At 38.8% G+C, this 25,715-nt stretch overlaps 1 protein-coding gene and 1 long non-coding RNA gene across 5 annotated transcripts in view; both read right to left on the bottom strand.

The window, feature by feature from the left end:
* Window positions 1-25,715, bottom strand: part of guk1a (guanylate kinase 1a) — a 37,130-nt gene that overhangs the window by 10,313 nt on the left and 1,102 nt on the right. For 2 of the 4 annotated variants that reach the window (XM_051870639.1, XM_051870645.1), the window contains exons 2-4: window positions 13,218-13,331; window positions 12,740-12,781; window positions 353-449 (exon numbers count right to left, since the gene is read on the bottom strand). In XM_051870639.1, the coding sequence (XP_051726599.1) occupies window positions 353-449; window positions 12,740-12,781; window positions 13,218-13,331 (253 nt within the window). Of the gene's footprint in view, window positions 1-352; window positions 450-12,739; window positions 12,782-13,217; window positions 13,332-21,704; window positions 22,267-25,490; window positions 25,712-25,715 lie in introns of those variants that run through there. The other 2 variants (XM_051870634.1, XM_051870625.1) reach the window with 2 other exon arrangements.
* Window positions 7,123-9,822, bottom strand: LOC127499934 (uncharacterized). The gene is made up of 2 exons (XR_007926223.1): window positions 8,245-9,822; window positions 7,123-7,983 (listed from the first exon to the last, which is right to left on the bottom strand). It is a non-coding gene; the product is annotated as an uncharacterized LOC127499934 (long non-coding RNA).

Genomic DNA, 25,715 nt, shown 5'->3' with positions numbered 1-25,715 from the left:
GTGATGTTAGTTATAATTACATAAATATTTTTGCATACATATTTTGAAACGCTTGAATATGATGACAAGCATGTTAAGTTATAGACCAGGGGTGTCCAACACTGCTCCTAGAGAGCTACCGTCCTGCAGACTTTAATTTCAACCCGGCTCCAACACACCTGTCTGTAATTATCAAGCAACCCTGAACACCTTGATTAGCTGGTTCAGGTGCATTTGATTGGGGTTGGACACCCCTGTTATAGACCATTCAATAAGAACAAACACTTTTGAGAAATTCTATCAGTGGTTTCAACAGAAGGATGTCAGTTATGTCCATTCACATATAAACAAGACTTTTCAAAGAGGGCTGTACCTTGTTCCATACATGTTCCCTGAAAATTCAGCATTTTCAATAAATTCACCATTTGCTATGCTCGCCTCCATAACTTCCCTGGTAACATAATGATAATCTGAAAAAGGAAAGAATTTTTTTCAGAACATAGGCCACTCATTGACAGTTTCAACTGACTTTGAAAACTGAAAACAGCCAAAATACAAAAAAAAAAAAAAAAAAAAAAAAACCTGTTTCCCATACATGGATTTATTGGTGGCGGCCCACCACAATATGAATATTGTCTGTTGCGGCCCGAAAATATATTTCAACTTCTCATAATAACATAACAGTGCCCAATTGCATTAAAGCCCTTGAGTTAAGAAAACCCTTAGTTGTAAGATTAAGGGTACCCTTAATGAAACATGGGTTGCAAGAAAAGACCTAAGGGTCCCCTTAAAGGGTTAGTTCACCCAAAAATGAAAATTCTGTCATTAATTACTCACCCTCATGTCGTTCCAAACCTGTAAGACCTTCATTCATCCTTGAAACACAAATTAAGATATTTTTGATGAAATCCAAGAGCTCTCTGACTCCTCCAGAGACAGCAATTTAATTATCACTTTCAAGGCCCAGAAAGGTAAAATAGACTTCGTAAAAATAGTCAACGTGACTACGGTGGTTCAACCTTAATTTTTTGAAGCAACGAGAATACTTTTTGTGCACAAAAACAAAACAAAAATAGCAACCTTATTCCACAATTTCTTCTCTTCCGTGTCATGCTCCTACGCTGTTTACATTCAGCGCTTCCAGGTTCTACGTCAGAACTCCGACTCAGTATTGGCCATAGCTGTTCACGTCTGCACTGTCTATACAACGTTAACAGAGTAAGAGAATGACAGGGAAGAGACGAATCTGTTGAATAAAGTCTTTTTTTTTTTTTTTTTTTTTTTTCCTTTCAGTCGGTCATGTTCAACGTACGTCAGAAGTGAACCGACGAATTGGGATATCGTATGAGAGCCCAATCACCTTCCAGTGTAAACTAAATGAGCCAATGCACACTGGTGTGCGAGCTTTGCGTCACGCGACCCACCCTACGGTGTGGGTATAAATACGGAAGCGGGTGCACTCGCACTCTGTCTTCCGCTTCGGAGCAGAGCATTCGTTCGTTCCTGCTTAGATCTCTTCAAGTGTGAAGAAAACGAGTCTTGAGGAAGCTTCACCTTTCTGTTTGTCGGTGTTGGTGTGACAGCACGCGGCAGTGGCGGCCGCAGTGGTGTTTTTACAGCAAGTTTGTTTTTTTTCCAGACAAGGTTTGTGATTTGGGCCGGTTCTCTGTGAGCGTGTATTGAAGGTGACTAGTTTGAACCTACAATCGTGCCACGGCTGTCACCCTGTGTGCTTTGGCACCAAACAAAAAGAGTAACTGGATGCGGTCGTTCTCTGGCCCCAGCTGATGGTCACAATCGCTGTATCACATGCCTGGGCATACAGCACGCTGAGTCAGCTTTTGTGGATAGCTCATGTCTTCATTGCGGAAACATGACTATTGCAGTGTTGTGGTCTAGACTCTCATACCTTGGTTCTCAAGACGGAGTCCCCTCCCCTGTGCCCCAATCTACGGTCTTCGCCATAGGAAGGCGCCAGGAAGGCGGTACTTTGGCGAAAAGGCAGGGAGACCTGAGGATCACGGTTAGGGCTTCCCTGCCGAGATCATCTCCGTGGGCTCCTAACCCCTCTAGCACACTGCAGCCATCTCATGAAGGACCGTCCGTTTCTTTTGGAGTGCCTGCTGAGGACCAGATGTCGATCGCGGCATCAGAAGGTGAGCAGGAGTCCTCTGGAGATGAAGACTCAGCTGCGTTGCCTCCTTCTGGGAGAGTAGCGTTGCCCGATCCAGAAGTGATCGCCATGCTTGGGCTCGCATGGAATCCTCCACCGTGTCCCGAACCTTCTAGGCTGGACGATTGGTTTCTCGGGGCAGCCCGTGCTGGTTCTCAGCACCCCGCCCTGGTGCCTTTCTTCCCGGAGGTGCATGAAGAGGTGACCAGATAATGGAAGACACCTTTTTCTGTCAGAAATCGGTCTGGTCCCTCTTCCACCTTCACCACTCTGGATGGTGAAGCGGCCAAGGGTTACGCGTGAATCCCCCTGGTGATTCGGACCTGGCGATTGTCACGCCATCCTGAAACCTTGGCCCGGATACGTGCCCAAGGTTCCTACCTACTCCCTTCAGAGACCAGGTAGTGAACCTGCAAGCGCTGCCCTTTAGAGGAGGCAAACCATGGCCTGGCTTTGCCGCGGTCCCATCCGCACTTGTCCGCACTTGTGCACACATTTGTACATGGACAGAACATGAAGCTTTAGGACCTTAGCCTTTCCTTTCTGCTGGCCTCCGTAACAGATGAAGAGCTGGTCTGTCTCCAAGCAGAGGATGGCCCACTGGATAGTGGATGCCATCATCTTGGTGTATCAATCCCAAGGTGTGCCTTGCCCGCTTCGGGTTGAGAACTCACTCTACCAGAGGCGTAGCTTCTTCCTGGGCGCTGGTGCACGGCGCCTCACTGACATATTTGTAGAGCTGCGGGCTGGGCGGCACCCAACACGTTCGCTAGATTTTATTGCCCCTGTGTAGAACCGGTTGCTTCCCGCGTGCTCGCCCCCTTGCCAGTAATGCCTGAAGCCCCCGTTCTTGTTTTGGCTTGCAGCGCCATTCCCCTCTCGGAGTGGATAAGTGCGCTCATTGCTCCAGTGAGTTCCCCGGCCGGTGACCCCTGTTGAGTTCCTCCATCATCCCTTGCAGCCTCAGACATTGCAGAGTGTCTGCCAGGCACTCGTTACTTCGCCTGTGCTAGGCTGGGTGCCATATGTTGTGACCCCTACGGCGGTCCCATATGTGTATATCTCCACGGTAGTCTCCCTACAGTGAGCCCGTGTCTTTCCCTCGGCAGAGTCCGCTCTGCTGTCCCTGCCAGGTGTGTCTCCCCCCTGTTGGCTGGAGCCATCCTAGGGACTTCCATATGTGCACTGCCCACGGCCAGTCCATGTGTGTCTTACCATGTAGTACCTTCCTTCGGGTAGGTTGTGGTCTCTGCAGCATTCCTTATGGGCATGCTTTCCCAGTGTTATCCAAGTCTTACTGATTGGCCCGGTCCTATCTTCCGCCCCAAGGTGCAGGGGGATGCTGAGGCTTACGCTGGGCACTGGAAGTCTCAGTAACTGTGGCGTTTTATTAGGGATCCCAATTTGTCAGTTCACTTCTGATGTACGCCGAACGTGACTGACTGAAAGGACATCTTGGTAACGTATGTAACCCTCGTTCTCTGAAGGAGGGAACGGAGATGTACATTCCATCGCCACAGTTCCTGTGCCACCGCTGAGTGCAGGCTACGTGCTCGTCTCCTCAGTGAAAAACAGAGTGCGAGTGCACCCGCTTCCACATTTATACCCGCACCACGGGGCGGGTCACGTGACGCAAAGCTCGCACGCCAATGTGCATTGGCTCATTTAGTTTACACTCGAAGGTGACTGGGCTCTCATGTGATATCCCAATTCGTTGGTTCACTTCTGACATATGTCTCCGTTCCCTTCTTCAGGGAATGAGGGTTACATAAGTAACCGAGAGGTTTTTTCACACAAAAAGAATTATGTCGCTTCATAAAATTAAGGTTGAACCACTGAAGTCACGTGGACTATTTTAGTGATGCCTTTTCTACCTTTCTGGGCCTTGAAAGTGGTAATTAAATTGCTGTCTATGCTTAGGCATCATTTGCGGGTGGGACATGTCCCCACCACTTTTTGCCAAGGTCGATACTGCCCCTACTACTGACGCCGCGTTCATTCCGTAAGTTGAATAGGGAAGGCGTAGGACATACAGCGTAAGCTTTTTGAAGAATACGATCATTTGTGTTTGTATTTGTATTTTTTTTAGAAAACGACCAATCATTTTGCTAGATAAGACCCTTATTCCTCGTCTGATATCATTTAAAGCCCTTTTGAAACTGCACTGAAACTGTAATTTTGACCTTCAACCATTTGGAGAGACCAGTGAAGTCCACTATAAGGAGAATAATCCTGGAATGTTTTCATCAAAAACCTTAATTTCTTTTCAACCGAAGAAAGAAAGACATGAACATCTTGGATGACATGGGGGTGAGTAAATTATCAGGAAAATTTTATTTGAAAGTGGACTAATCCTTTAAACTACACCAGAGTGCGTACACACCTCACGCACCGGATGCCGTGCGCAAGGCAGTTGGACATAGTGGTGTATTAGAGGTAAAAAATTATATAAATACTGTTTGGTTTCTCGCACAAACCGATCGTTTCGTGTCTTAGGACATCAATGTGTCGTCACGAGCCGCAGGGTTTTATTTGGATTTGTCTGTGCATGTTTTTTTTTTTGACTCTTATAGATTGAGTTCCCATTGACATGCATTATAAGACTAACAGACTGCAACGGTTGGACTTAAAAATCATCATTTGTGTTCTACTGAAGAAACAAAGTCACCTACATCTTGGATGCCCTGGGTGTAAGCAGACAAACATAAAATTTTAATTTTTGGGTGAACTATCCCTTTAAATGAGAGGAGATCTGGTGCTGGGATGTGTTGTTTTTGAAATCATGCTGAGTGCTCATTGCCGCTGTTATCAGTGATGGAACAGTGTTCTCTTGACGCTTGTGCACACTGCGCAGTCTTCACACAGACGAGCGCATTAAACTATTGCTTTACACCGTTGCGGAGACTCTCTATTTGTTCCTGTGAAATCACAAAACAAAATTCAAACAAATGTGTCTCTCGCTGCATTTGATATACAATCACTGATAAACTTCTTTGGATTTAATGAGGAAACAAAAGCTATACAAGGATGGATTTAGAACCCAGATCCTCTGGCACGCTTAATGAAAATTCTACCACTAGCCCATTAAGACTAATGAATACTTAACGTGGATCTATATATTTATTCACTAATGTAAATACTCTCGAGACTAATAATATATTGTATTATTGTAGATGAAAGGATGAAACTATCACATTAAACATGAATTCCATGTGTGTATGTGTGGTTGTGTAACTGTACAATTGCCTAAAAAAAATTTTGACATTGACAAACATCTGTCCCACCCACAGGAGTGTGTATTTTTAAAACAAAACAGAGACGGGGCAAAACAGGACAGAGGACAAAATATCTTAATTTGTGTTCCGAAGATGAACGAAGGTCTTATGGGTTTGGAACGACATAAGGGTGAGTAATTAATGACAGAATTTTCAATTTTGGGTGAACTAACCCTTTAAGGAACTTTAAGACTGTCATTAAAGGGTTAGTTTACACAAAAATTAAAATTCTGTCATTAATCATCCTCATGTCGTTCCATACCCGTAAGACCTTTGTTCATCTTCGGAACACAAATTAAGATATTTTTGATGAAATCCGATAGCTATATGACTCCTCAATAGACAGCAATTTAACAACCACTTTCAAGGTCCAGAAAGGTACTAAAGACATTGTTAAAATGGTCAACGTGACTGCAGTGGTTCAACCTTAATTTTATGAAGTGACGAGAATACTTTTATGAAGCTGAACCACATGAGCAGCACGACGCATGCGTGATGCTGACACAGGAGCTGGCCAATAATGAGTTGCCGTTCTGAAGTAGAACCTGGAAGCACTAGATGTAAACAATGTAGCAGAATGACAGGACAGAAGATAGTGTTGAATAAATTTATTTTTGTTTTGTTTTTGCGCACAAAGGTATTCTCGTTGCTTAATAAAATTAAGTGTGAACCACTTGACATCGTTAAAACATCGACTGTTTTAACCATGTCTTTAGTACCTTTCTATCGGATTTCATAAAAAATATCTTAATTTGTGTTCCAAAGATGAACGAAGGTCTTTCGGGTGTGGAATGACATGAGGGTGAGTAATTAACGAAGAATTTTCATTTTTGGGTGAATTAACCCTTTAAGTATTTTCCCTTAATTACTTGAGAGTTCCCTTAAGTTCTATTATGCGTTGCAACAAAGTCCTTAGTAACCATTTAGCCCTAAAAAAAATTAAGGGATCAAAACAGGTCCATTAAGTGAACTGCTGAACTTAAACGCGATGGATGATTTCATGTTAACTGAGGAGGAGGAAGTAACGATGTGTAGACTATTTTAGCGATCAAAATAAATCTATTGATGGTATGACGTGAAACAGTGTGTATTGTAAAAAATAAAATTGAATGAACACCAGAGTTTTCATATTTTTATCACTTCCACTGTACGCCTGAATTAATTATATCATGCCAGGCTTTTGTCTTGTGTGCAAGAGTGATCAATTATGGCGGCAGGCTTGGGTGTTTTCCCTGTCTTTCAAAAGAATAGGTTTTTTTTGTCCTTGGTCCAGTATGGTTTAGATTTCTTGTTTTCAGTACCGGAAAGCTGGTTAGCGCACAGGACTAGGCATCGAGCTGCGTCGCGTCTAGGCCACCGAACGCGTCATTTAGTGAATAATTACCAAACAGGCAAAGTGGCGTTGATGCGTGAGTACAATACAATGAGTTGGACTAATATAATATAATTTAATGGAAAGCTGTGAGTGGCAGCAGGATTTTGAGTATCCTCTGGTGTCGTAGCTGGACTGTGCTCGAATTTTAGTACGCTCCGAGTAACTGCATTTGGTACATTAACAAATATAATTGAGTAGAAATAATTGGGGAAAAACACTTAAAAACCAGTAAATGAGTAATATTAACTTTTATAGTATGACTAAAATTAACTTTTAATTTCCTCTAAACCTTTGTAAAATACTCCACACAACCACAGGTATACATGACATTAGCCTTTATTGTTGACAAGTACAGCAATACAGCATATTTTATACTCATACCTGCAAACTCAAAAGAGGGGAAAAAGGTGACATGTTTCTGAACAAAATTATTGTAGGGTGGTCTGGGGGCATCATATATTTAGCAAAATGCTCCTCTCTAAGTTCATTTTTGTAGCTGACTAATGTGTTTTTGGACATTGAACAGCTTTTCTGAGGTAAATGTGATGGTAAATGTGACATTTTTACAAGCTGTTTTATTGACGCCTTTCCACAGTTGAAACAGATTACATCGATTACATGTGACATAATACGGATTTTGGCAAGTTGTACTGTATCTTTCAATATACCTTCGGATGTTCATTCATGTTTATTTTGTGTTGTAACTAGTAAAGTGGAAGAGATGGTCGGTTCACGTGCGCTCTGCTTGAACTGAAGCCTTACAGCAATCTGTCACGCCACAGAGCGCCAAGAAAGATCGCGACACCTTGAGAGACATCTATGGTCTCACTCCAGTGTTTGGGAATGTATAGCCCATTTTTGATTCTTGTGAGGTTTATTGCAATTTGCAATTCCCCATATTTTGATTTAAAACGGCGAAGACAAGTTTGCAGGTATGTATGCTATTTTAACATGTATACAATATGACCTACATTAAAAATCATGTTACAAACATTTTAGAAATAAAAATTAAACATTTAAAGGTAATTTATGTGTAATCAACTGGTCTGTTATCCCATTTCCACCGAATTAGCATAGGTTCTCGCTCGTGAGATGGACTCGCCCTCTGCGGGTGAACTAACTTCAGACCGCCGTTCTGCATTTCACTCGTACCAAAAGATGCTGTGACGCGACTCCATAACCTGCCAATAAACAAACAGTGCACAGTTCTGAGAACATGTTATCATCCAAATTAATTATATTCATTATCTTTAGGAATAAAGTTGTGTTTTGTTTTTTTTGTTTTTTTGTTTTTTTATGAAAGGCATCAGGCGTTTCAATCAAGCAAAAAGACAGATGTGACACTCGTGTAGGTGACTCCCATTGCATCCATGTATGTTGTTTTGCATTAAATAAAATGATTTAAAGCACAGTAATGATTTTATAGATAAAATAAAACATACCTGAATTTCACAGAGGAAATGCACCAATTCTGCAACGCTGAGAAGGGAGAACTGCTCTGGAGACTGGAAAAGGATTCAAACAGCCCGCGCTCACTTAACCGTTGAGTTGTTGTCACGTCGGAGGGTGGGGGAGGGGTGCAATGTTTTAATTGAGTAAACTTACTCAATTTCTTTAGTGTGTGTTAAAAATTAATAATATTGATTTGAATTAAGTAATTTTTGTGGTTCTTGAAACAGATCAGTTTAATTCTCCATTCGCAAAATTTTGATTTTCACAAATATATTAAGTATATATATTTTTTTAAATAATTTGTTAGTAAAATACTAAATTCTTTTAGTGAAAAAAAAAAAAAAAAAAAAAAAAAAACACAACAACCCAAAAACTTAAATATAACTGTAAATCTTAGACAAAATTAACTGTTGGATTTTTAGTCAATTATTTTGGTGTGTTCAACTAAAACCATCAAGTAAATGATATTCAGAGATTTTATTAAGTTAATAAAGTTAATTATTACTGTGATGTTTACTAAGCCACTGAATTACTTTTAGAGTGTTCTCTAATGATGTGTTTACTGGCAAGATGGCGGGACAACCTGTCACTTCCCCACTGATAAAATCAAGCCCCGTCCTTTGTTTCAGAAACTGTTTCACCTGGATATACATTAAAATATATACATAGAAAAATATATACAAAATATTTATCTATCTATTTATCTATCTATCTATCTATCTATCTATCTATCTATTAGGGGTGGAACAGTTTGGATTAGTCACGATTCGATTTTTATCATGGTTTTAGGGTCAAGGTTTCGGTATGGTTCGGTATGTGCTATGTCAAATAAAAATAAAGAAAATAAATACAAATAATCTAACTACAAGAAACAGCACAAATAAATACATGAGAGCTAAGATACAAATAAAATAAATGTTTTACAGGTTTTTCAGGTATCTAACAGTCGTTTTCATGTACAGAAATTGAATAAAGTAATCAAATATAAAATAACACTGCATATAAACTTCATTGAATAAATTAAATAAAGATTAAACATTATTGAAGTTACAAAAGCTATTCAGTCAGTAGCAATGAGTGATTTCTTTGTCTTTTGTAATTTGATTAACATTAAAACACAGAGAGCAGGAATTTTAGACTTCTGTCACTTTAAGACATAATTCAAAGATCCTATACACTTATACACATGCGTTGTGTGTCTCGTTTTTTTCTTAAGACATAACCTACTATGTTTGTTAGGATACTCGCTAAGATGGGCATGCTGACATAATTGTGTGAATTTGTCCGTTCAGGTGCAAGACTTGAAAGAGAATTTGCGTGAGAGTATTTGCGCACTGTGACGCGGCTTTCTGTGTACGCGCTTCGGATGAGTACACACACAAATCTCCTCACAGCGTGTGTGAGTTCTCTTTCGCGTTTTACGGTTGAATGTTTAAATTGGAAAGGTTTAAATGAGTTTAGTTTAAACAGAGATAGCAACGTGAGCACTAATTGAAAAAAATGTGCATTGCATTAACCGTGCTTGCATTTTAATGCATTGTATTTTTAGGGCTTACATTTTTGTGGGCTGAAATTTAACATGGTTGTATATTTATGCTGTGAATATTTCAATTCAAAACATTTCAGCCACATTTTCATTATTAAAAATTCAAAGATTCATATTCACCTTTCAGATTTCACTTCCAACATATTCAGTCTGTTTAAAATACAACCAAAAATATTTATTAGGCAATTTTCGGTCCATTTTATTTCGCTTTACAAATTCGCTTCCACAAATTCAGTATTTCAAATTCGACAGAAAATTCAACATTGGACATCCGGGAACTGCAGGAATAGCAGTAGATTGCCGATGCATGATCTCCATCTGCTGTTAGTTGTCCTCACCAGCAGGTGCCGCAAGCGGCTGTTAATGAAGTCCAGAGCAACGGCTGCAGTCATCATTCATTCACAAAAATGGATTTACAGAAATAGAGCAAGTGGTAAGTGTATGTGTGATTATCAGGGCCAAAATATATCTGGAAAAGCTGATAAAGACACAAAAAATATGTTTACATTTAAATCAATATCTTCACGATTACTTTCCCTGTGTAGCCTATACCCTGCATGTAAGCTGCAAATGAGATTATAACGCTTTTCCCATCCGATGCTGACGTAAGTTAGCCTGTAACAAACATGAGGAATGCTAAAGAATTACATCTTGGTTGCTTCGTTTCCTTAAATTTTATCATAGATTGTGCAATGCTGTGCTGTAATACTGGGGATGCCTTCATACGTCATACTTCAGTATTCCCCAATAACACTTTACGTAAAAAACATACATCTTGTATTGACCTTACTGGTGTACAATATACACAACACTATATATACTATTTACAACAAGCAGATGAGCCCAGAAAGTACTTAGTAAAAAAAAAAAAATCATGCAACAGGTTACAATGCACACTAAGCATTTTCTTTACAACATGGGAGAAAAACGCTTTCGCACATTGCGTTAATATTCTGGGCTCATCTGGTTAACTGTACATAGTATATACCGAATTTGTTTTTTATCATCACAATAAACCACGCTAAGCATTTTTTCTAGGTGAAACTGCTTAATTTAGGGAACGTCTCAAAAGTTACAAACGACATTGGTATACACGTTTCTAACTTCAAAAGCATTTGAAGAGAATGACTTACAGTCATAAAACCAACTGTAGTGTGTTCATGTAGTGTCAGGCATGATGCACACCTTTAGATTTTTTGATGTTTATTAAAATAAATAAGGGCCCATACAGTAGTGAAAAATAGCAATATTTACACATGATTTTAGTTTATTTCTATTAAATATAAAAAATCTGAAAGGTGTGCATCATAACTGACACCTACATAAAGACTTTTGGTTTTACGTCTGTCATTCTCTTCAAATGATATTAAGCTTTAAATTATAGTATATTGTGTGTATTGAAATGAGTAGTGAAATCATAATATTTACACGATTTTACAGTTTATTTTAATAAATATTAAAAATCTAAAAAGTGTGCATCATGCCTGACACCTACACTTTACAGTTGTTTTATGACTTTAAGTATTGTATGTGACTAAAAACACGGTACCTAAGTTTGTGAATATCGAACGTCCAACGTCAAGCCAACTTTATGCCAGTATTTCACTGGGAAACGCTTAGCGTGACACGTTCATATTCGTACATCTGCTTGCCTGTAGCCTATATAGTAGAGTCAACATCACCAATAAGGTGTAAGTTTGGTCTTTTAAATCACTGTTCTAGTCCATTAAGCTACGTTAAGTGACGGCAGGGGAATCCTGGAGTCATGTATGAGGGAAACCCTAGTACTGCATCACAGTGCTGCGATATAAGTTAAGAAAACTAAACAGCCGAGAGCAATATATGGCTTCCTCAGATGTAATATGTAATCTGTAACGTACATCAGCATTGGGTGGGAAAAGTGTTATAATCTCATTCGCAGTAGATAAAGTAGCTTACATGCAGAGTACAGACTACACAGGGAAAGTAATCGTGAAGACATTGAATTAAACGTAAACACAGCTTTTGTGTCTATCAGCTTTTCCGCATATATTCCCTAATAATCACAATTACCACTTGCTCTATTTCTGTAAATCCGTTTTTGTGAATAAATGATGACTTACTGCAGCCTTTGCTCTGGTCTCCGCTTGCGGCACCTGCTGGTGAGGACGACTAACAGTAGATGGAGATCATGCATCAACAATCTACTGCTATTCCTGCAGTTCTTGGATGTCCAATGTTGAATTTTCTGTTGAATTTGAATCACTGTGGAAGCAAATTTGTAAAGCGAAATAAAATGGACCGAAAATTGCCTGTTAATATTTTAGGTTGTATTTTTAAACCGACAGAATATGTTGGAAGTGAAATCTGAACGGTGAATAAGAATCTTTTGAATTTTTAATAATGAAAATGTGGCTGAAATGTTTTGAATTGAAATATTCACAGCATAAATATACGAACATGTTGAATTTCAGCCCACAAAAATGCAAGCCCTAAAAATACAATGCATTAAATGCACTTTTTTTTTTTTTTTTTTTCTCTCAATTAGTGCAATTCAACAAGCTTTTTAGTTCATGTACTTTTGGCATTAATTAACTTCCATACATAAGGCACTCACATTGAACATTTGTTTACAAAGAGTTACTGTTTTGTCCATGTTCTTTTGATCTCTCGCACTGATTGGTTAGATTATCTGAATGTGCTCCTCCCGAGCTTTGTTAATAAAACATCATGAAAAGACTATCACAACTTCCGTTTCATGCCGACTTTAAGATTTGATTCTGTTTGACTACCAACTGAAATAACTAGTTATTTATGTAATGGACATTGTTATGTTTTATTATAACAAGACTTGTTGTGGAAATATTTTATGCTAGCTGGGTTTTGTTCAATGAAGATAATGCAAAAGATATTTTCAGAAAAACATTGTTCTCTGTACCACTCAAGATCAAAAGCCTAACCTTTGCCATTCTCCTCTCCTGGACGGGGGCTTCGCGTCGTATCTGACAAAAGACATCAGAGATCTTTTTTTTAGTTAAAAGTTTCGGTAACACTTTACAATAAAGTTCATTAGTTAACATTAGTTAACTACATCAGTTAACATGAACTAATAATGAACTGCGCTTATACAGCATTTATTAATCTTTGTTAATGTTAATTTCAACATTTACTAATGCATTATTAAAATCTTGTTAACATTAGTTAATGCACTGTGAACTAACATGAACAAACAATGAACTGTATTTTCATTAATTAACGTTAACGAAGATTAGTAAATACAGTAACAAATGTATTGCTTATGGTTAGTTCATGTTAGTTAATACATTAACTAATGTTTAACTAATGAACTTTATTGTAAAAACGTTACCAAAGTTTCCTCAAAAGAATTGCTGAGTTAGCATTTGTACTTGTTTCAGTATGTGACAGTATGTGACTTACGGGAAACGCTGAAGCCAAATACACCATCAAACTCCTTGAGCAGTTTCTTTAGCAGAGTGCTCTTCCCAGCCCCAGAGGGTCCACTCATCACCACAGGCCTCGGTCCAGCCATCGCTGCAAACACACCAGGGAGAGGGAGAGGGAGAGGGAGAGGGAGGGGGAGGGGGAGGGGGAGGGGGAGGGAGAGAGAGAGAAAAAATGAAAATCAATTAATACTCTTGCTTTTACCATATTTAAAAACATTAAACACTACATCTTCCCCCAACAACCTTTCAACCTTATTTTTCCTGCTCACACAGATGGCTAATTTGGCCTGTCCTAAAATAAAATTCAACAACTGACAAATACAATTTTTCTTTTTAACAAATTTAAAACCAAAAATAAAAGCTATCATAGAAAACACTTCATTGAAAGAATTGAACAATTTTTGTAGGACCAAAAATAAAAGCTTCAGTCTATCACACTCCATAAAAGCAAGAAAAACTGTCTCTCTTTTCAGGCAAAAGGGACATTCCATGCTAACATCAGTATTTAAAACAGAAATTAACGCATTTACTGCAATGGCACAATGAAGCAGTCGCCACTGTATATCCCCTGTCCTTTTTTTTTTAAACGGTGGCTTATACAGAGACCTCCACCCTGGTTTCACATTCTCTTCCACATTCAATACCGTACGCCAAGGTGTATCTACTCTATTACTCAAAATATTTTTATTAAAAACTTTAACATACATTTTACAAAATGCTTTACCAGTACTTGTACACAAATCTAAACACATGGATCTTTCAGTATCTAACAAAGGACATTTATAACCATCTAGTTTTGCTAAAACAATCAAATTAGGAAACATCTCTTCCATATTCTGACTGTTTCCTCCTCTATAGTGGTCTATCAGTAACTCTTTTTCTTTGTTACTGACCAACGACTTCCAGTTCATCAGCAGTTCATGTATAACAGTCCGTAGAGATCTGGGCCCGTATGTATAAAACGTCTCAGAAATGCCCTTTAGAGTAGTCTTAAGTTTTGACTTGTGTCAAAAAATTCTTAGTAAAGAGTAGGACTTTTCTAATAGTAGGATACTTTTATAAAGAAGCTAAAAGCAACTTTTAGTAAAGTATAAGACTGATTCTTAAGTGCTGACTTAAGTGTTGTGAACTAAGGACTACAATGATGTCAACTCAAAATGGCCTCTGAATCAGCCAATAGGGAGCCTGGCTGCAAGGGTGAAGTCACAGCAGCACAGCACCAATAATTTAATGTTATTATAAAATAAATCATTTAAAAAGACACTGAAATGTTTTAATATTTTAATTTATTTTTTAAAATAGCATAGCATTGTGCAAAATTATCACAAATTAGTATTGATGGTGTGGAATCTTTTTCTATTGATATGTCTCCTCATTTACAATTGGAGCGATGATGTGAACACGAGTTCCATCAATGGCTCCAACAACTCCAGGGAAGCCCACTATCAACATAAACGTGGCCTGCTTTTGCCGCATGGTTTGATTGTCAGTTGGAAAGTCAATGAACTGCCATAGAGTAGTGGCCAAATGTAATGTCCAGCCATATGAAAATTGACATCTTCAACCTCAATTAAAATATTTTTAAAAACTTGTAGCCCCATTCTGGCCGTCCCAGACATGGTTCTCGGAACTGATTCCTCTTCTGGATTCCCCTCCATGGGAGATTCCGATCAGAAAAGATCTGCTGTCTCAGCAAGATATGGCATCCTCACCCGGAGATTTGGAAGCTGTGGGTATGGCCCATCAAAGGCCGCCAGCTTTGATTTCTAGTCTTCCTGCCGACGTCCAGGAGACCATCGCGAGTGTGAGAGCTTTTTCCACAAGGAGGCTGTATTTCTCCAAGTGGAAGGTTTTTGAGTCATGGTGTTCAGCTTATGCTGTGGATTCAGTCAGCTGCCCTGTGGGTCCAGTGCTGGAGTTCCTGCAAGAGAAATTTGCTGCAGGTGCAGCTGCTACTACTCTGAAAGTTTACGTTGCAGCCATTGCTGCTCGAAGGGAGTCAGATGAAATTCCCCTGGGCAAACATAGGTTAGTCTCAGCATTTATGTGTGGGGTTCAGCGTCTGAAGCCAACACGCCGCCCTGGAATTCCCTCTTGGGACCTGTTTGTCAGCTTAATGGAGGCTCCTTTTGAGCCCTTGGAGTCAGCTCCAGAGTGGATTCTGACTCTCAAGGTTGCTTTTTTTGTTGGCACTAACTTCTTTGAAACGAGTTGGAGATTTGCAAGCTCTCTGTTAGCGAGATGTGTATGGACTTCTCCCCTAGTCTGGTTTAGGTAACCTTAAGACCCAGGCCAGGATATGTGCCCAAGGCCTTGTCTACATCATTTCGCTCTCAGGTTATCACCCTTCACTCGTTCCATCCTCCTCCTTTCGCCTCAGAAGTGGATGAGAAACTTCACTTGCTCTGCTCTGTCTGAGCTTTGAAGTCTTACGTAGATCGCTCTAGCGGTTGGAGAAGATCGAATCAGCTCTTGGTATGTTTTGGTGCTGGCCACCGCGGGCTTGCCGCATCGAAGCAAAGAATTTCCCACTGAGTTAGAGGCTATTTTGCTAGCATATGAGGTGCGTGGTCAGTCTTCACCTGTTCGGGCACATTCCACCAGAAGTGTGGCTTTCTCTCAAGCTCTTTTTAGAGGGGTCCTCCTGGAGGACATTTGTGTAGCGGCAGGATGGTCCTCTCTGCACACTTTTGTCAAATTCTAGTTTGGATCTCGACATGGCTCCAGGTTTCCAGGTTCTGTCTGCTTGAACCAGCCATGGATGCTATCTGGTTTTTCGTTGTGCCAGATACAGCAGTGCTTTAGCTTGGTGTGTTTGATTGTCAAACTTTGTCTGGGCCGTCATCTTGTTCCGGGCCCGACTCCGGTTCAAATTGATACGGTTGCACAGATGTGTCCTCAGAGACTCCCGCTGCCATTCCTTCTCCAAAATATACCCTCACTCCACGTGTGTTGTGTCAAAATGGCCCACAGAACAGAGGGGCGGGATGAGCAAAGCTCATTATCATTTAAAGACACATGCACTGAAATGGCTAGCTGAAAACAGAGCTGTTTTTGACCAGGTAAAATGAGTGTTTTCTTACAATACTAATGAGAATTTTCAATTAAAGTATATTACAAACTTTTAATTTAGACCCTAAAGAATCATATTAACTTGTACAAAAATGGCATTATATGACCCCTTTAACATTGGTTCTAAATCTATTGAATACAGCATGCCTGATAAGGCACAACCTTGTCTTATACCTCTCTGAATTGTAAAAGGACTACATAAACCACCACTGACTTTCAGTATACTTTCAATGTCACAATAGAGCACTTTAAATAATAGCAATAAACTCAGGTGGGAAACCAAATGCCTCAAGAGTATGCCATAAAAACTGATGTTCCACTCAGTCAAAAGCCTCTTCCTGGTCCAGAGAAAGCAGACCAACCTTTTGATCAAAGAGTCTAGAGACTTCAAAAACATCCCAAATTAAAGATATGTTGTCCACTATTGATCTGTTGGGTACACCATATAACTGATCTATATGAATGACCTGTCCCAATACCTCCTTCAGTCTGTTGGCCAGAGTTTTTGACAGAATCTTGTAGTTGGTGCATAACAAAGACACTGGTCTCCAGTTCTTAACCTCTTTGAGGTCACCTTTCTTTGGGAGCAGAGTTAAAACTGCTCTCCTACAACTTTGGCAGTCGCCCTTCAGTCAGACTGCTACTTAACAATGCAAGCAAGTCTTCTCCCAGAAAGTACCAGTATGCCTTCCACAGTCAGCCCGTCTAAACCTGGTGCTTTGCCATTTTTCATGCTTTGCAGTGCCTTAAAAAGTTCATCTACTGTCAGAGGATGCACCAAACCAGCACATGACTCCTCAGTTACCTGTGGAAGATCTGAAAGAAACTGATTTTTTGACTGGTCCTCCACACATTCACAGGCATACAGCTTCTTGTAGAAGCGAACTGCCCTTTTTTGAAAATCAGAGTCCCTTGTCAGATCTTTCCCATCCACAGACCACAAACATTGAATACACTTCCTCTGGCCATTTTTTCTTTTCCAGAATAAAGAAGAATTTGGATGGGGAATCCATTTCAGAATACTCTGAAATCTGGACCTAACCAAAGCCCCTTGACCTCTAGTATCCAAAAGATCAGCTAGTGCAACTTTTTTATCCTTAAGGCTGATTTATACTTCTGCGTCGAGTGTACGCCGTAGCTATTATCACGATAGCTGTGTGTACCACGCGTAGCCTACGACGTAGCCTGACGTGCACCTCTTCAAAAATGTAACAACGCGTCAATTCTACGCAGACCGCAAGCGCTGTGATTGGTCTGCTAGGACACCTACCTCAGATCAAAAAACTGGCGCGGAACACTCGGAGAAGAGCGAGCGTTTTCAACTTCCATAGGAATGGAAAAATGCTCTGTTTCAGCAGACACATGCAGTCATACTGCAACAAAAGTCGTTACCTATTTGTCGCTTCTCTGACGCTTCTATTTGTAAGCTTCGCTGACAAAGTACATGACAAGCCGCTTCTTCTTCGGCTTTTGCCTTGATACGCAACATGACCGCGGACACTGCCTACTAGTGGTCTGCATGCACGTTGATGCGGGCAACGACGTAGAAGTATAAATGAAAACAGACGCATAGCCTATGGCGCAGAGGCTCCGGCGTAGGTCTAACGCAGAAGCATAAATCAGCCTTTAAGAGTCTGAATTTGGCCTTGATCTCTATGGGCTCCACACAACACTTGGAGCTCCACAATATCCATCTCTAAATTTCTAATATTTTTAATAGTGTCCCCAGTCCCCATTACACCATTAGATGGCGGCAAAGACTGTCTTTATAAGTGTCAGTCAGTAGCGAAGACTTTTACATTGAAAAGACTGCCTATTAACAATTATGTTGTTCCCCTGAACATATCCTCTCTCTGCCACCTTTTTGAACAATTGGTCATGTATTTTTTTTTTTTTTTTATTATTAAATAACGCATTAGGCCTAAATAGAAATTATCACAGAAACAAATCTACAGCTGAACCGCTGCAACACGTGGTGTTGTTTTCAAATCAGCGTATTTGAAGGAATCAAAAGAAAGGATTGAACTCACTCGTTAATACAGTGACTTGCCGCCACCTACTGTTTCATATTAAACGCATTTCATTTATTCCATCATGTCATATTTCTGTCTTCAAAATGTAAAACATTTATCTCATAACATTTGTATGCACTTGTAGGCTAATTGCTGTGTAAATGCATTCATGTCTCTTCTGTATGATGGCTCTGATTGTTGACACTGATTGGATTTTACTGGTAACTGCCCTACAGCCTTATCATCTAACTGAATTTATCGATTGGAATTAACATGGCATTCATACATTTAATAAGGTTGCCCCTGGACATCAGTTTACGGGGGTAGGCTAAAGGCTACCACTGCTTATTAGAAAATAAGTTTGTTTCTGTTGCTGTCAGTATTGTTTTTGTACAGTATTGCTGTTTGAAAGAGCATGATGCATCTGTGTATGTTTAATGCATGGCATGTGTTTCACTAGCTCCGTTTCCATGGGCACATTTTGGATTTATCTAATTCTGGATATTTCCAGTTGATAACTTAGCCTAAGACGTGTGATTAATAAGACCACACCAAGAGAACCCATTATAATCAGTGTTACGAGTTTACAGATGTTAAATGGAATGAACGCAACATTTAGGTGAGATGCAACTGTTGCAGTGTGAGGAAGAACAGGCCAGACAACAAGGGTTGCAAAAATAACCCGATCTTTATTGACACGGGTGGGCAAATGGACAATACAAGAGAAACAAACTCAAAAGAAAGAAAAGAAACGAGGGTGTCGCCAAACAAAAGAAATAATCAAAACAAAACCCCATTAACTAGCGCCCACGCCCCTAAACTAACTACCAAAAATAAAATGTAGAAACAAAACCGAAAACTTCGGCGTATACGACGCCTTAACTAAACTCACTACATAAATAACCAAAAGTACAATGGAGGCGAACACCCCCCCCACACTAACTAACATAAATCACTAACTAACAAATCGAGCCGTCATTCACTAGAATTGTCAAGAAGGTTGAGATTAACACCGAGTAGGGCTGTACATAACAAGGGGATCATTATTTCCCAATCAAGACCGAATCAAGTGGTTAACTTCACACCAGCATACGAATGCGCACATACAATGAATACGTGAAACTTGTATCACGCTCTAACTCCATCAGATTAACTATTACACGAGTGCATCAAACAACTCACAGAATACTGTCTCAGTAAACCACAGACTAAGTGAACGGCTCAAAGACACGTAGATTGGCTGAGTGCTTCTGGCTCGACAAAGGTGAGTGAGGTCCGAAGCCCAAACGCTCACTGCAGATGGAACGCCGCCAAAAGCCCTTTAAACAATCAGCAACCCGCAGATTGGCAGAACGCTGGTCGTGACGTCAGAGCGTCATGACATCACGATGATTGCTGGTCTTCCGGTCCAATAAGATCAACCTAAAACAACTCGATGGATAGATAACATGAGAGGGAGGAAACAAAATACAATACAAAACATACATGGAACGTAACAATCAGTGATGCTGTGACTGTCACTTCTTGTATTTCGGGCACACCACAAGTCATCACTATGGCCTCAACACTTCGCCCTCGCCTACTCTGAGCTCGATTGCTATGTCTGAGAAGTGTAAAAAAGAAGTGTAAAAATACATAAATGTGAAAATAAAGAAACATAGAAATGAATAAATGTGGAAATGAACAAATATGGAAATAAATAAATGTGGAATGAATAAATGTATAAATAAATAAAAGAAAATAAATAAATGTGGAAAAAAATATACATAAATAAGGGAATAAATGTATGAATATGTATTTATTTATTTTTTCCTGTTCTTTGTATATTTATTTATATATTTATTTTTGCTTTTTTACATTTCTTTGTATATTTATTTATTTTTAATTTTTTCCAGGTTTGGCATTCCATCATAAACTCGCTTAATTGATCTCTCTCACAATACAAACATACAGTTAACGTTGCTAAGAGTGGTTGCTAAGGATGTTGTGTAGTGATACACAGAACCATTGGGTGAAGTGATCATAGCCATGTTTTATCGTGAATAAAACACAGCTATTGACAAGCAGAATCAAGGACAGAAACTAACCATTTTATAACTGAAAATAAAGGTTGCAATCTACAACAATTCATAAAGGCAGATTTACCAGTACTTGAAAAGAATATTTCATGCATTCTGACATTTACACTGTTAAAGAGTTGGATTCTCTTGCTAAACATAGCCAAAGTTTCAAAAAACGAGTTGGACGTATGACAGAGTATTTCTGTACCAAATACACAAATAGATGTTTCTGAGAGATTTTTTTCTGAGTATGGCCCTGTAGGGTGAATTTCCTTGTATGGGCACTTCTCCCGGAAGAGCGCACGCATGCACACACATCAACCAGAGCGAGAGAGCAACAGCATGCCCATCAACGTGCTTCGTTCGGGTTACGGAAGTCATCGGCAGTGCTGCACAGGACTTGCTTGAGAAAGAACTTATCACTTTGTTTTTAGACCACGAAATCAACAATTTCACCAAAGAAGTGTGTTTTTGGTTGTGAGGGAAAGATAACCTTGCTTCCCAAAGAACCCAGCGTTAAGTGGAGCTGAGAGATTTGTGCTCATGCATTATATTGATGCGCTCTCAACATTTGTCATTAAAATAACCATAGAAACCGCCTTAAATTAACTATCAAAATAAGGATAAAGTCGTGTCTGAAAGTTGCAATCACTTTTTTATTGGTTAAAATGAATGAAGAATATCTTGTGTTTTCCGTGGCTGCTCGAGCCCTCAGGATTGGCGCTTATGGTTTTATAAATAAGGCCCAGCTCGACGCTGGATTTACAGATCGTTTGAAACTGAAAGGTGGAGCGGTCACAGCGGTAAAAGATCCCCGTCATGAGTCGGAACCGCAGGTGGCAAGTAAAACTGCATCAAATGTCTGTTTTGTTGGCAGTCGGCGCATAAGTGCATATAATGTAAACAACACGAACGTATAATGAATCAAAAGTTATCCAGGAATAATGCGATGGTGTACTGTCTGTGTTTAAATGCATTTGTTTAGCTGACCATTGATAGCTTCGCTACACAAAAGCTGCGCATGCTCGTCACTCATGTCAGACACAAATCAGATCTGAACAGTTGCAATACAGTGTCAATAATAACTTATTTTTTCTAAAGAAAAGCATTAAAGCAACTGACAAGTTAATGATAATGTCAATCATGTATTTTTCATTAAACATTTTCTTTGATATCAACTGCTTAAACTGCTCTCTTAAAGATCAGAGGATTAAAGTTTTACAGGGTTTATATTTAAGCATTCAAACAATATGTCAATACATTTATATTAACAATAAGTCAATTTACATCACAATTCAAGCTGTTTGTATTTCTTACCTTGTTCCAATGTGCAAAAGAAACTTGCACAACACTCAATATGATCTGAATGCGTGTGTGTGTGCATTCTGATAATATCCTGCTCTAATCAGCTCACTAGAAGCCAAACCCGTCAAACAACCCAGCCTTCTTTTCACAAGTTACTGCCATGGTATCACCATTACGCCATACTGACTCAGCACTAAGAAACACATCTGCTTAGTGCTTACAATAACAAAAACAAGAGCACCAACATGTCAATTGTGATCTTTTCCATTAAGCTACCGAATTATTCACATTTGAATACAATTCAAATTATATATTTTAGCTATAAATGGGTAGGTGAAACTCACATAAACAGGTCAGCATTTCAGTAATTTCAAAATCAAAAGAAAAATTATTTAGAATAAAGAAATTAATTTTTATGTCTGTTTCGAATTTGTTTTTCGTTGTGATATTTTTCTTGACAATTAAACTAACCCTTCCCCAAAATTTTCATTACCACAAAACTATTTTTCAGTAATTCTCATTGGGTTCACATGTATTTACATGTGAAATATGTACAAACGTTTTCACAAACAAATCAATAACTTTTCATGAAGAAAAAAAAAAAAAAAAAAAAAAATTCACATACTATGGGTGGCCTATAATCATGTTAAAATGAAATTTTATACATAGATACTTTTGTGTTTGAATTGGTTTTGAATTGCATCTTTAGAGTGTCATATGTTTACCAAATGATGATGAATGGCTGTAAAAGGAAGGTTGTGCGGAAATGCCTTATATGGAGATGGTACGTGCACGTTTTATGCCAAATGAACTTGGGCACGCAGTCGCTCATTTAGAATACACCAAATTCATTAACATTAGAATGAGGTGAAGAACAAAATCATGCACACACACATGTGGTGAATTAGGCAGATTCCGTCAATTATTAGTGAGTGAGACCCATTATTCTTCATAGTTATTCTCATTAAAATCTCTTTACTTTAATGTATTATTTTTTTTACTGCACCACTTTTCTATGAATCAGCACCACATCTGCCAAATCTACAGGCAAGATCAGTTTTTCTATTGTATGTTTATACTATGTTGTCACCACATGTTTGAAGACACTTTGTTTTTCCTCATTTTATTTATTTTTAATATTATATGGTATATTTTATTCACAACTCATAATTAATAATATCAGACTGAACTCTAGCCTATAGACCTTAGCGCCATATTTAATATTTGACAGGAATGAAAACAAGGCTGTGAGGGACAGAATACAGTAGGGGTGGGGGAACAAAATCGATACAGCAAAAGTATCGTGATATATTCTAACGATGCACGGACGCCAAGTATTGATATTTTCAGTGTCATGGCAAAGGCTGTGAATACTTATGTACATATGATTTTTTTTTTTTTTTTTTTTTTAATAAATTTGCAAAGATTTCAAACAAACTTCTTTCACGTTGTCATTATGGGGTACTGTTTGTAGGATTTTGAGTAAAATAATGAATTTAATCCCTTTTGGAATAAGGCTGTAAGATAACAAAATGTGGAAAAAGTGAAGAGCTGTGAATACTTTCCGGATGCACTGTAAATAGAGCAGATACTGCTTCCTGTGATCGACAATGAGCTCCAAAAATCCTGATCTGAGCACCCTTAGTGTTAAATTCAATATGGCATCTAAATTAAGGTCTATTTAAGCTCAATCATATCTGTGTGGTTGGGACACTGGGCGCCTCTTTTGAGCAGTAGATATGGAGCATATAAAATGCAATAAATAAATAAAATAAAAAAACTAATTAATCTTTTGGAACTTGCATACGCTACAAAATAAGTAAGTAACTTTTTACTTTTAAAGTAAATTTAAAAGGACTTCTTTGACTGGACTGGAGTAATATTTCATTAGGGCATCTGTATATAAACTTAAATACATGATGTGTGTTCTTCATCCACCACTGTATAACTAATAATCAGCATCACAATGCAGGGCAGCCAAAGCAAAAATGCAAAATCCTAAAATCTTTGATTTAAAAATAGCCTTAGCCACTTATTCCAGTGATTATTGAAGTGACGTCTCAGAGCAAACACAGCTGTGAGTGACATAGGCACTTGAAGGTAATAGGATTGAAAGTCCTAACGGCTCCTTTTACGTGTCAAAATCAGAGCCACCGCTCACAAGAGAATGTTTAAACAGCGAATTCAAGCGAGTTCTCACACTTTTCACTTCTTGTCTCTCTGAAAGTGATGCAAGTCCTCAAAATTCCCTAAAAAGTGTGCACTGCAAAAATATCTTTTGCATTACAGAAATAAAACTGTCTCCTATAATAAAACAAAATATGAAGTACAGTTAACCACAACATGAAACCTTGTGCTATTATTTAAAATGTCTATTCAAGTATTCAATTAAATAAAGACCAATCAAACCCTGAACAATGAATGTGCACCATCGCTGCATAATTCACTACAGCTGGACATCAGACTAGATTAAACTGCAAAACAGCTGTAATCACACCAGTTTATCATATATTCAGCTATAGTTTATCATATATTCAGTGTCCAACACAACATTTGTTTCAACTCCTCCATTACAAACCGATGTAATGAATAATAAATGAGCTACACATGTGACATCCACATTTTAATGCAAATCATGTGGCGCAACCCCTTGCCATGAGACCAGTTTTGGCTGGTGCTTAAAGACAGCGTGTTTCCTTATGAACTTTTATAGTACTATTTAAACTCATGTTGTGTGCTGTATCATCTTTACTAGTCAGAGATAAGAGATGGTCTCCGTGTCTAAGTTTTCGAGGTCACAAGACAAGTGGGTTCTTTTCAATACTCAAACTGATGCTTCCTTGTTTCCTCACTCCTCCATCCTCCTCCAACAGCACATGACCCAGAATCAATAATAGAATCAGCCACATTAAAGGATTCTAACTACACTGAGAGAAACAAGGACTGAGGATTCTTTCAGAGGCGCTAAGAGTGCTTGCTGTCGAAAAACCTGATGCACGTATAAATTCTCTTTCCCCTTCACATTACAATGATTTTGTTTTACCTTTGCAAACTGTGAATTTCACATATTTTGAAAATGATGCTTGAGTGATCAAGAACATTCCAATTTACAAAAGTTGTCTTTTGATTTCTTCATGCTTGCATCCTTTCCTGACATTGAGAGGAGCCAGGACTTGAGGAAAGTAAACAAGGGTGCACAATTTAAGAAATGAGAAGCACTTAGTATGCCTATTAGTATCTCCTATTTCCTTATTTAGAGATCTAACTCTCACTGAAGTGCACAAGATGGTACGTCTCTAATCTTGCTGGATAATGTTAACATTGTTAAATTCAGGTTAATTTTTAAATTGAACTTTTTCTCAAATGTTAGGCTGATAATATGCTTTACTATTCATTTTTAAATATTAAATTACAAAAAATGGAAACCAGAAACATTTTCACTAGTAGTCTTTGGACCACACTACATCCACATGCAGCTTCACACTTACACAACCAAAAACCCTTTAAACTACAGTTAGATCGATCCAGGCATATCCATAACGCTGAATTATTATTTACATGTTTGCACAATACATTACACATGTACTACATGACTAAAGCATAAAGCAGCAGGTTTACTTGGAAACATACCGAACGTGATTAATAAAATCCGCTACGAGAGTTAGAAAGTGTACAGTAAAATCAAGTTTCACGAAAAGTCAACATCATAATGGCACTTCACATATAAACTGTTACTTAACTGCAAAAATATGATGCAACTGGCGCCCGTCATACAAGATTTAAGGCATTTAAACTTACCTGAAAAAAGCCTGGAGATAAACCTCACATACATTGGGATAAAACTGATCAAAAATAGGGAGAATGTCTTTCTCCCTCCGCCTAAAATCTTTCTTTCTCGCTCAGGTGACTGATTTTCGCATGAGAGCCATTACTGATGTCTCTAAGGCGTCATCAAATGCGACCGTTTTCGCAGATCTTTAGAGCATCCGCATTTCCGTGAACCGCGCCAAACTGCAGATGATG

Source organism: Ctenopharyngodon idella, chromosome 2 (assembly GCF_019924925.1).
Source record: "Ctenopharyngodon idella isolate HZGC_01 chromosome 2, HZGC01, whole genome shotgun sequence".
Classification (NCBI taxonomy): domain Eukaryota; kingdom Metazoa; phylum Chordata; class Actinopteri; order Cypriniformes; family Xenocyprididae; genus Ctenopharyngodon; species Ctenopharyngodon idella.
The sequence above is the reverse complement of the archived record's forward strand: the minus strand, read 5'-3'. Positions and strand labels throughout refer to the sequence as shown.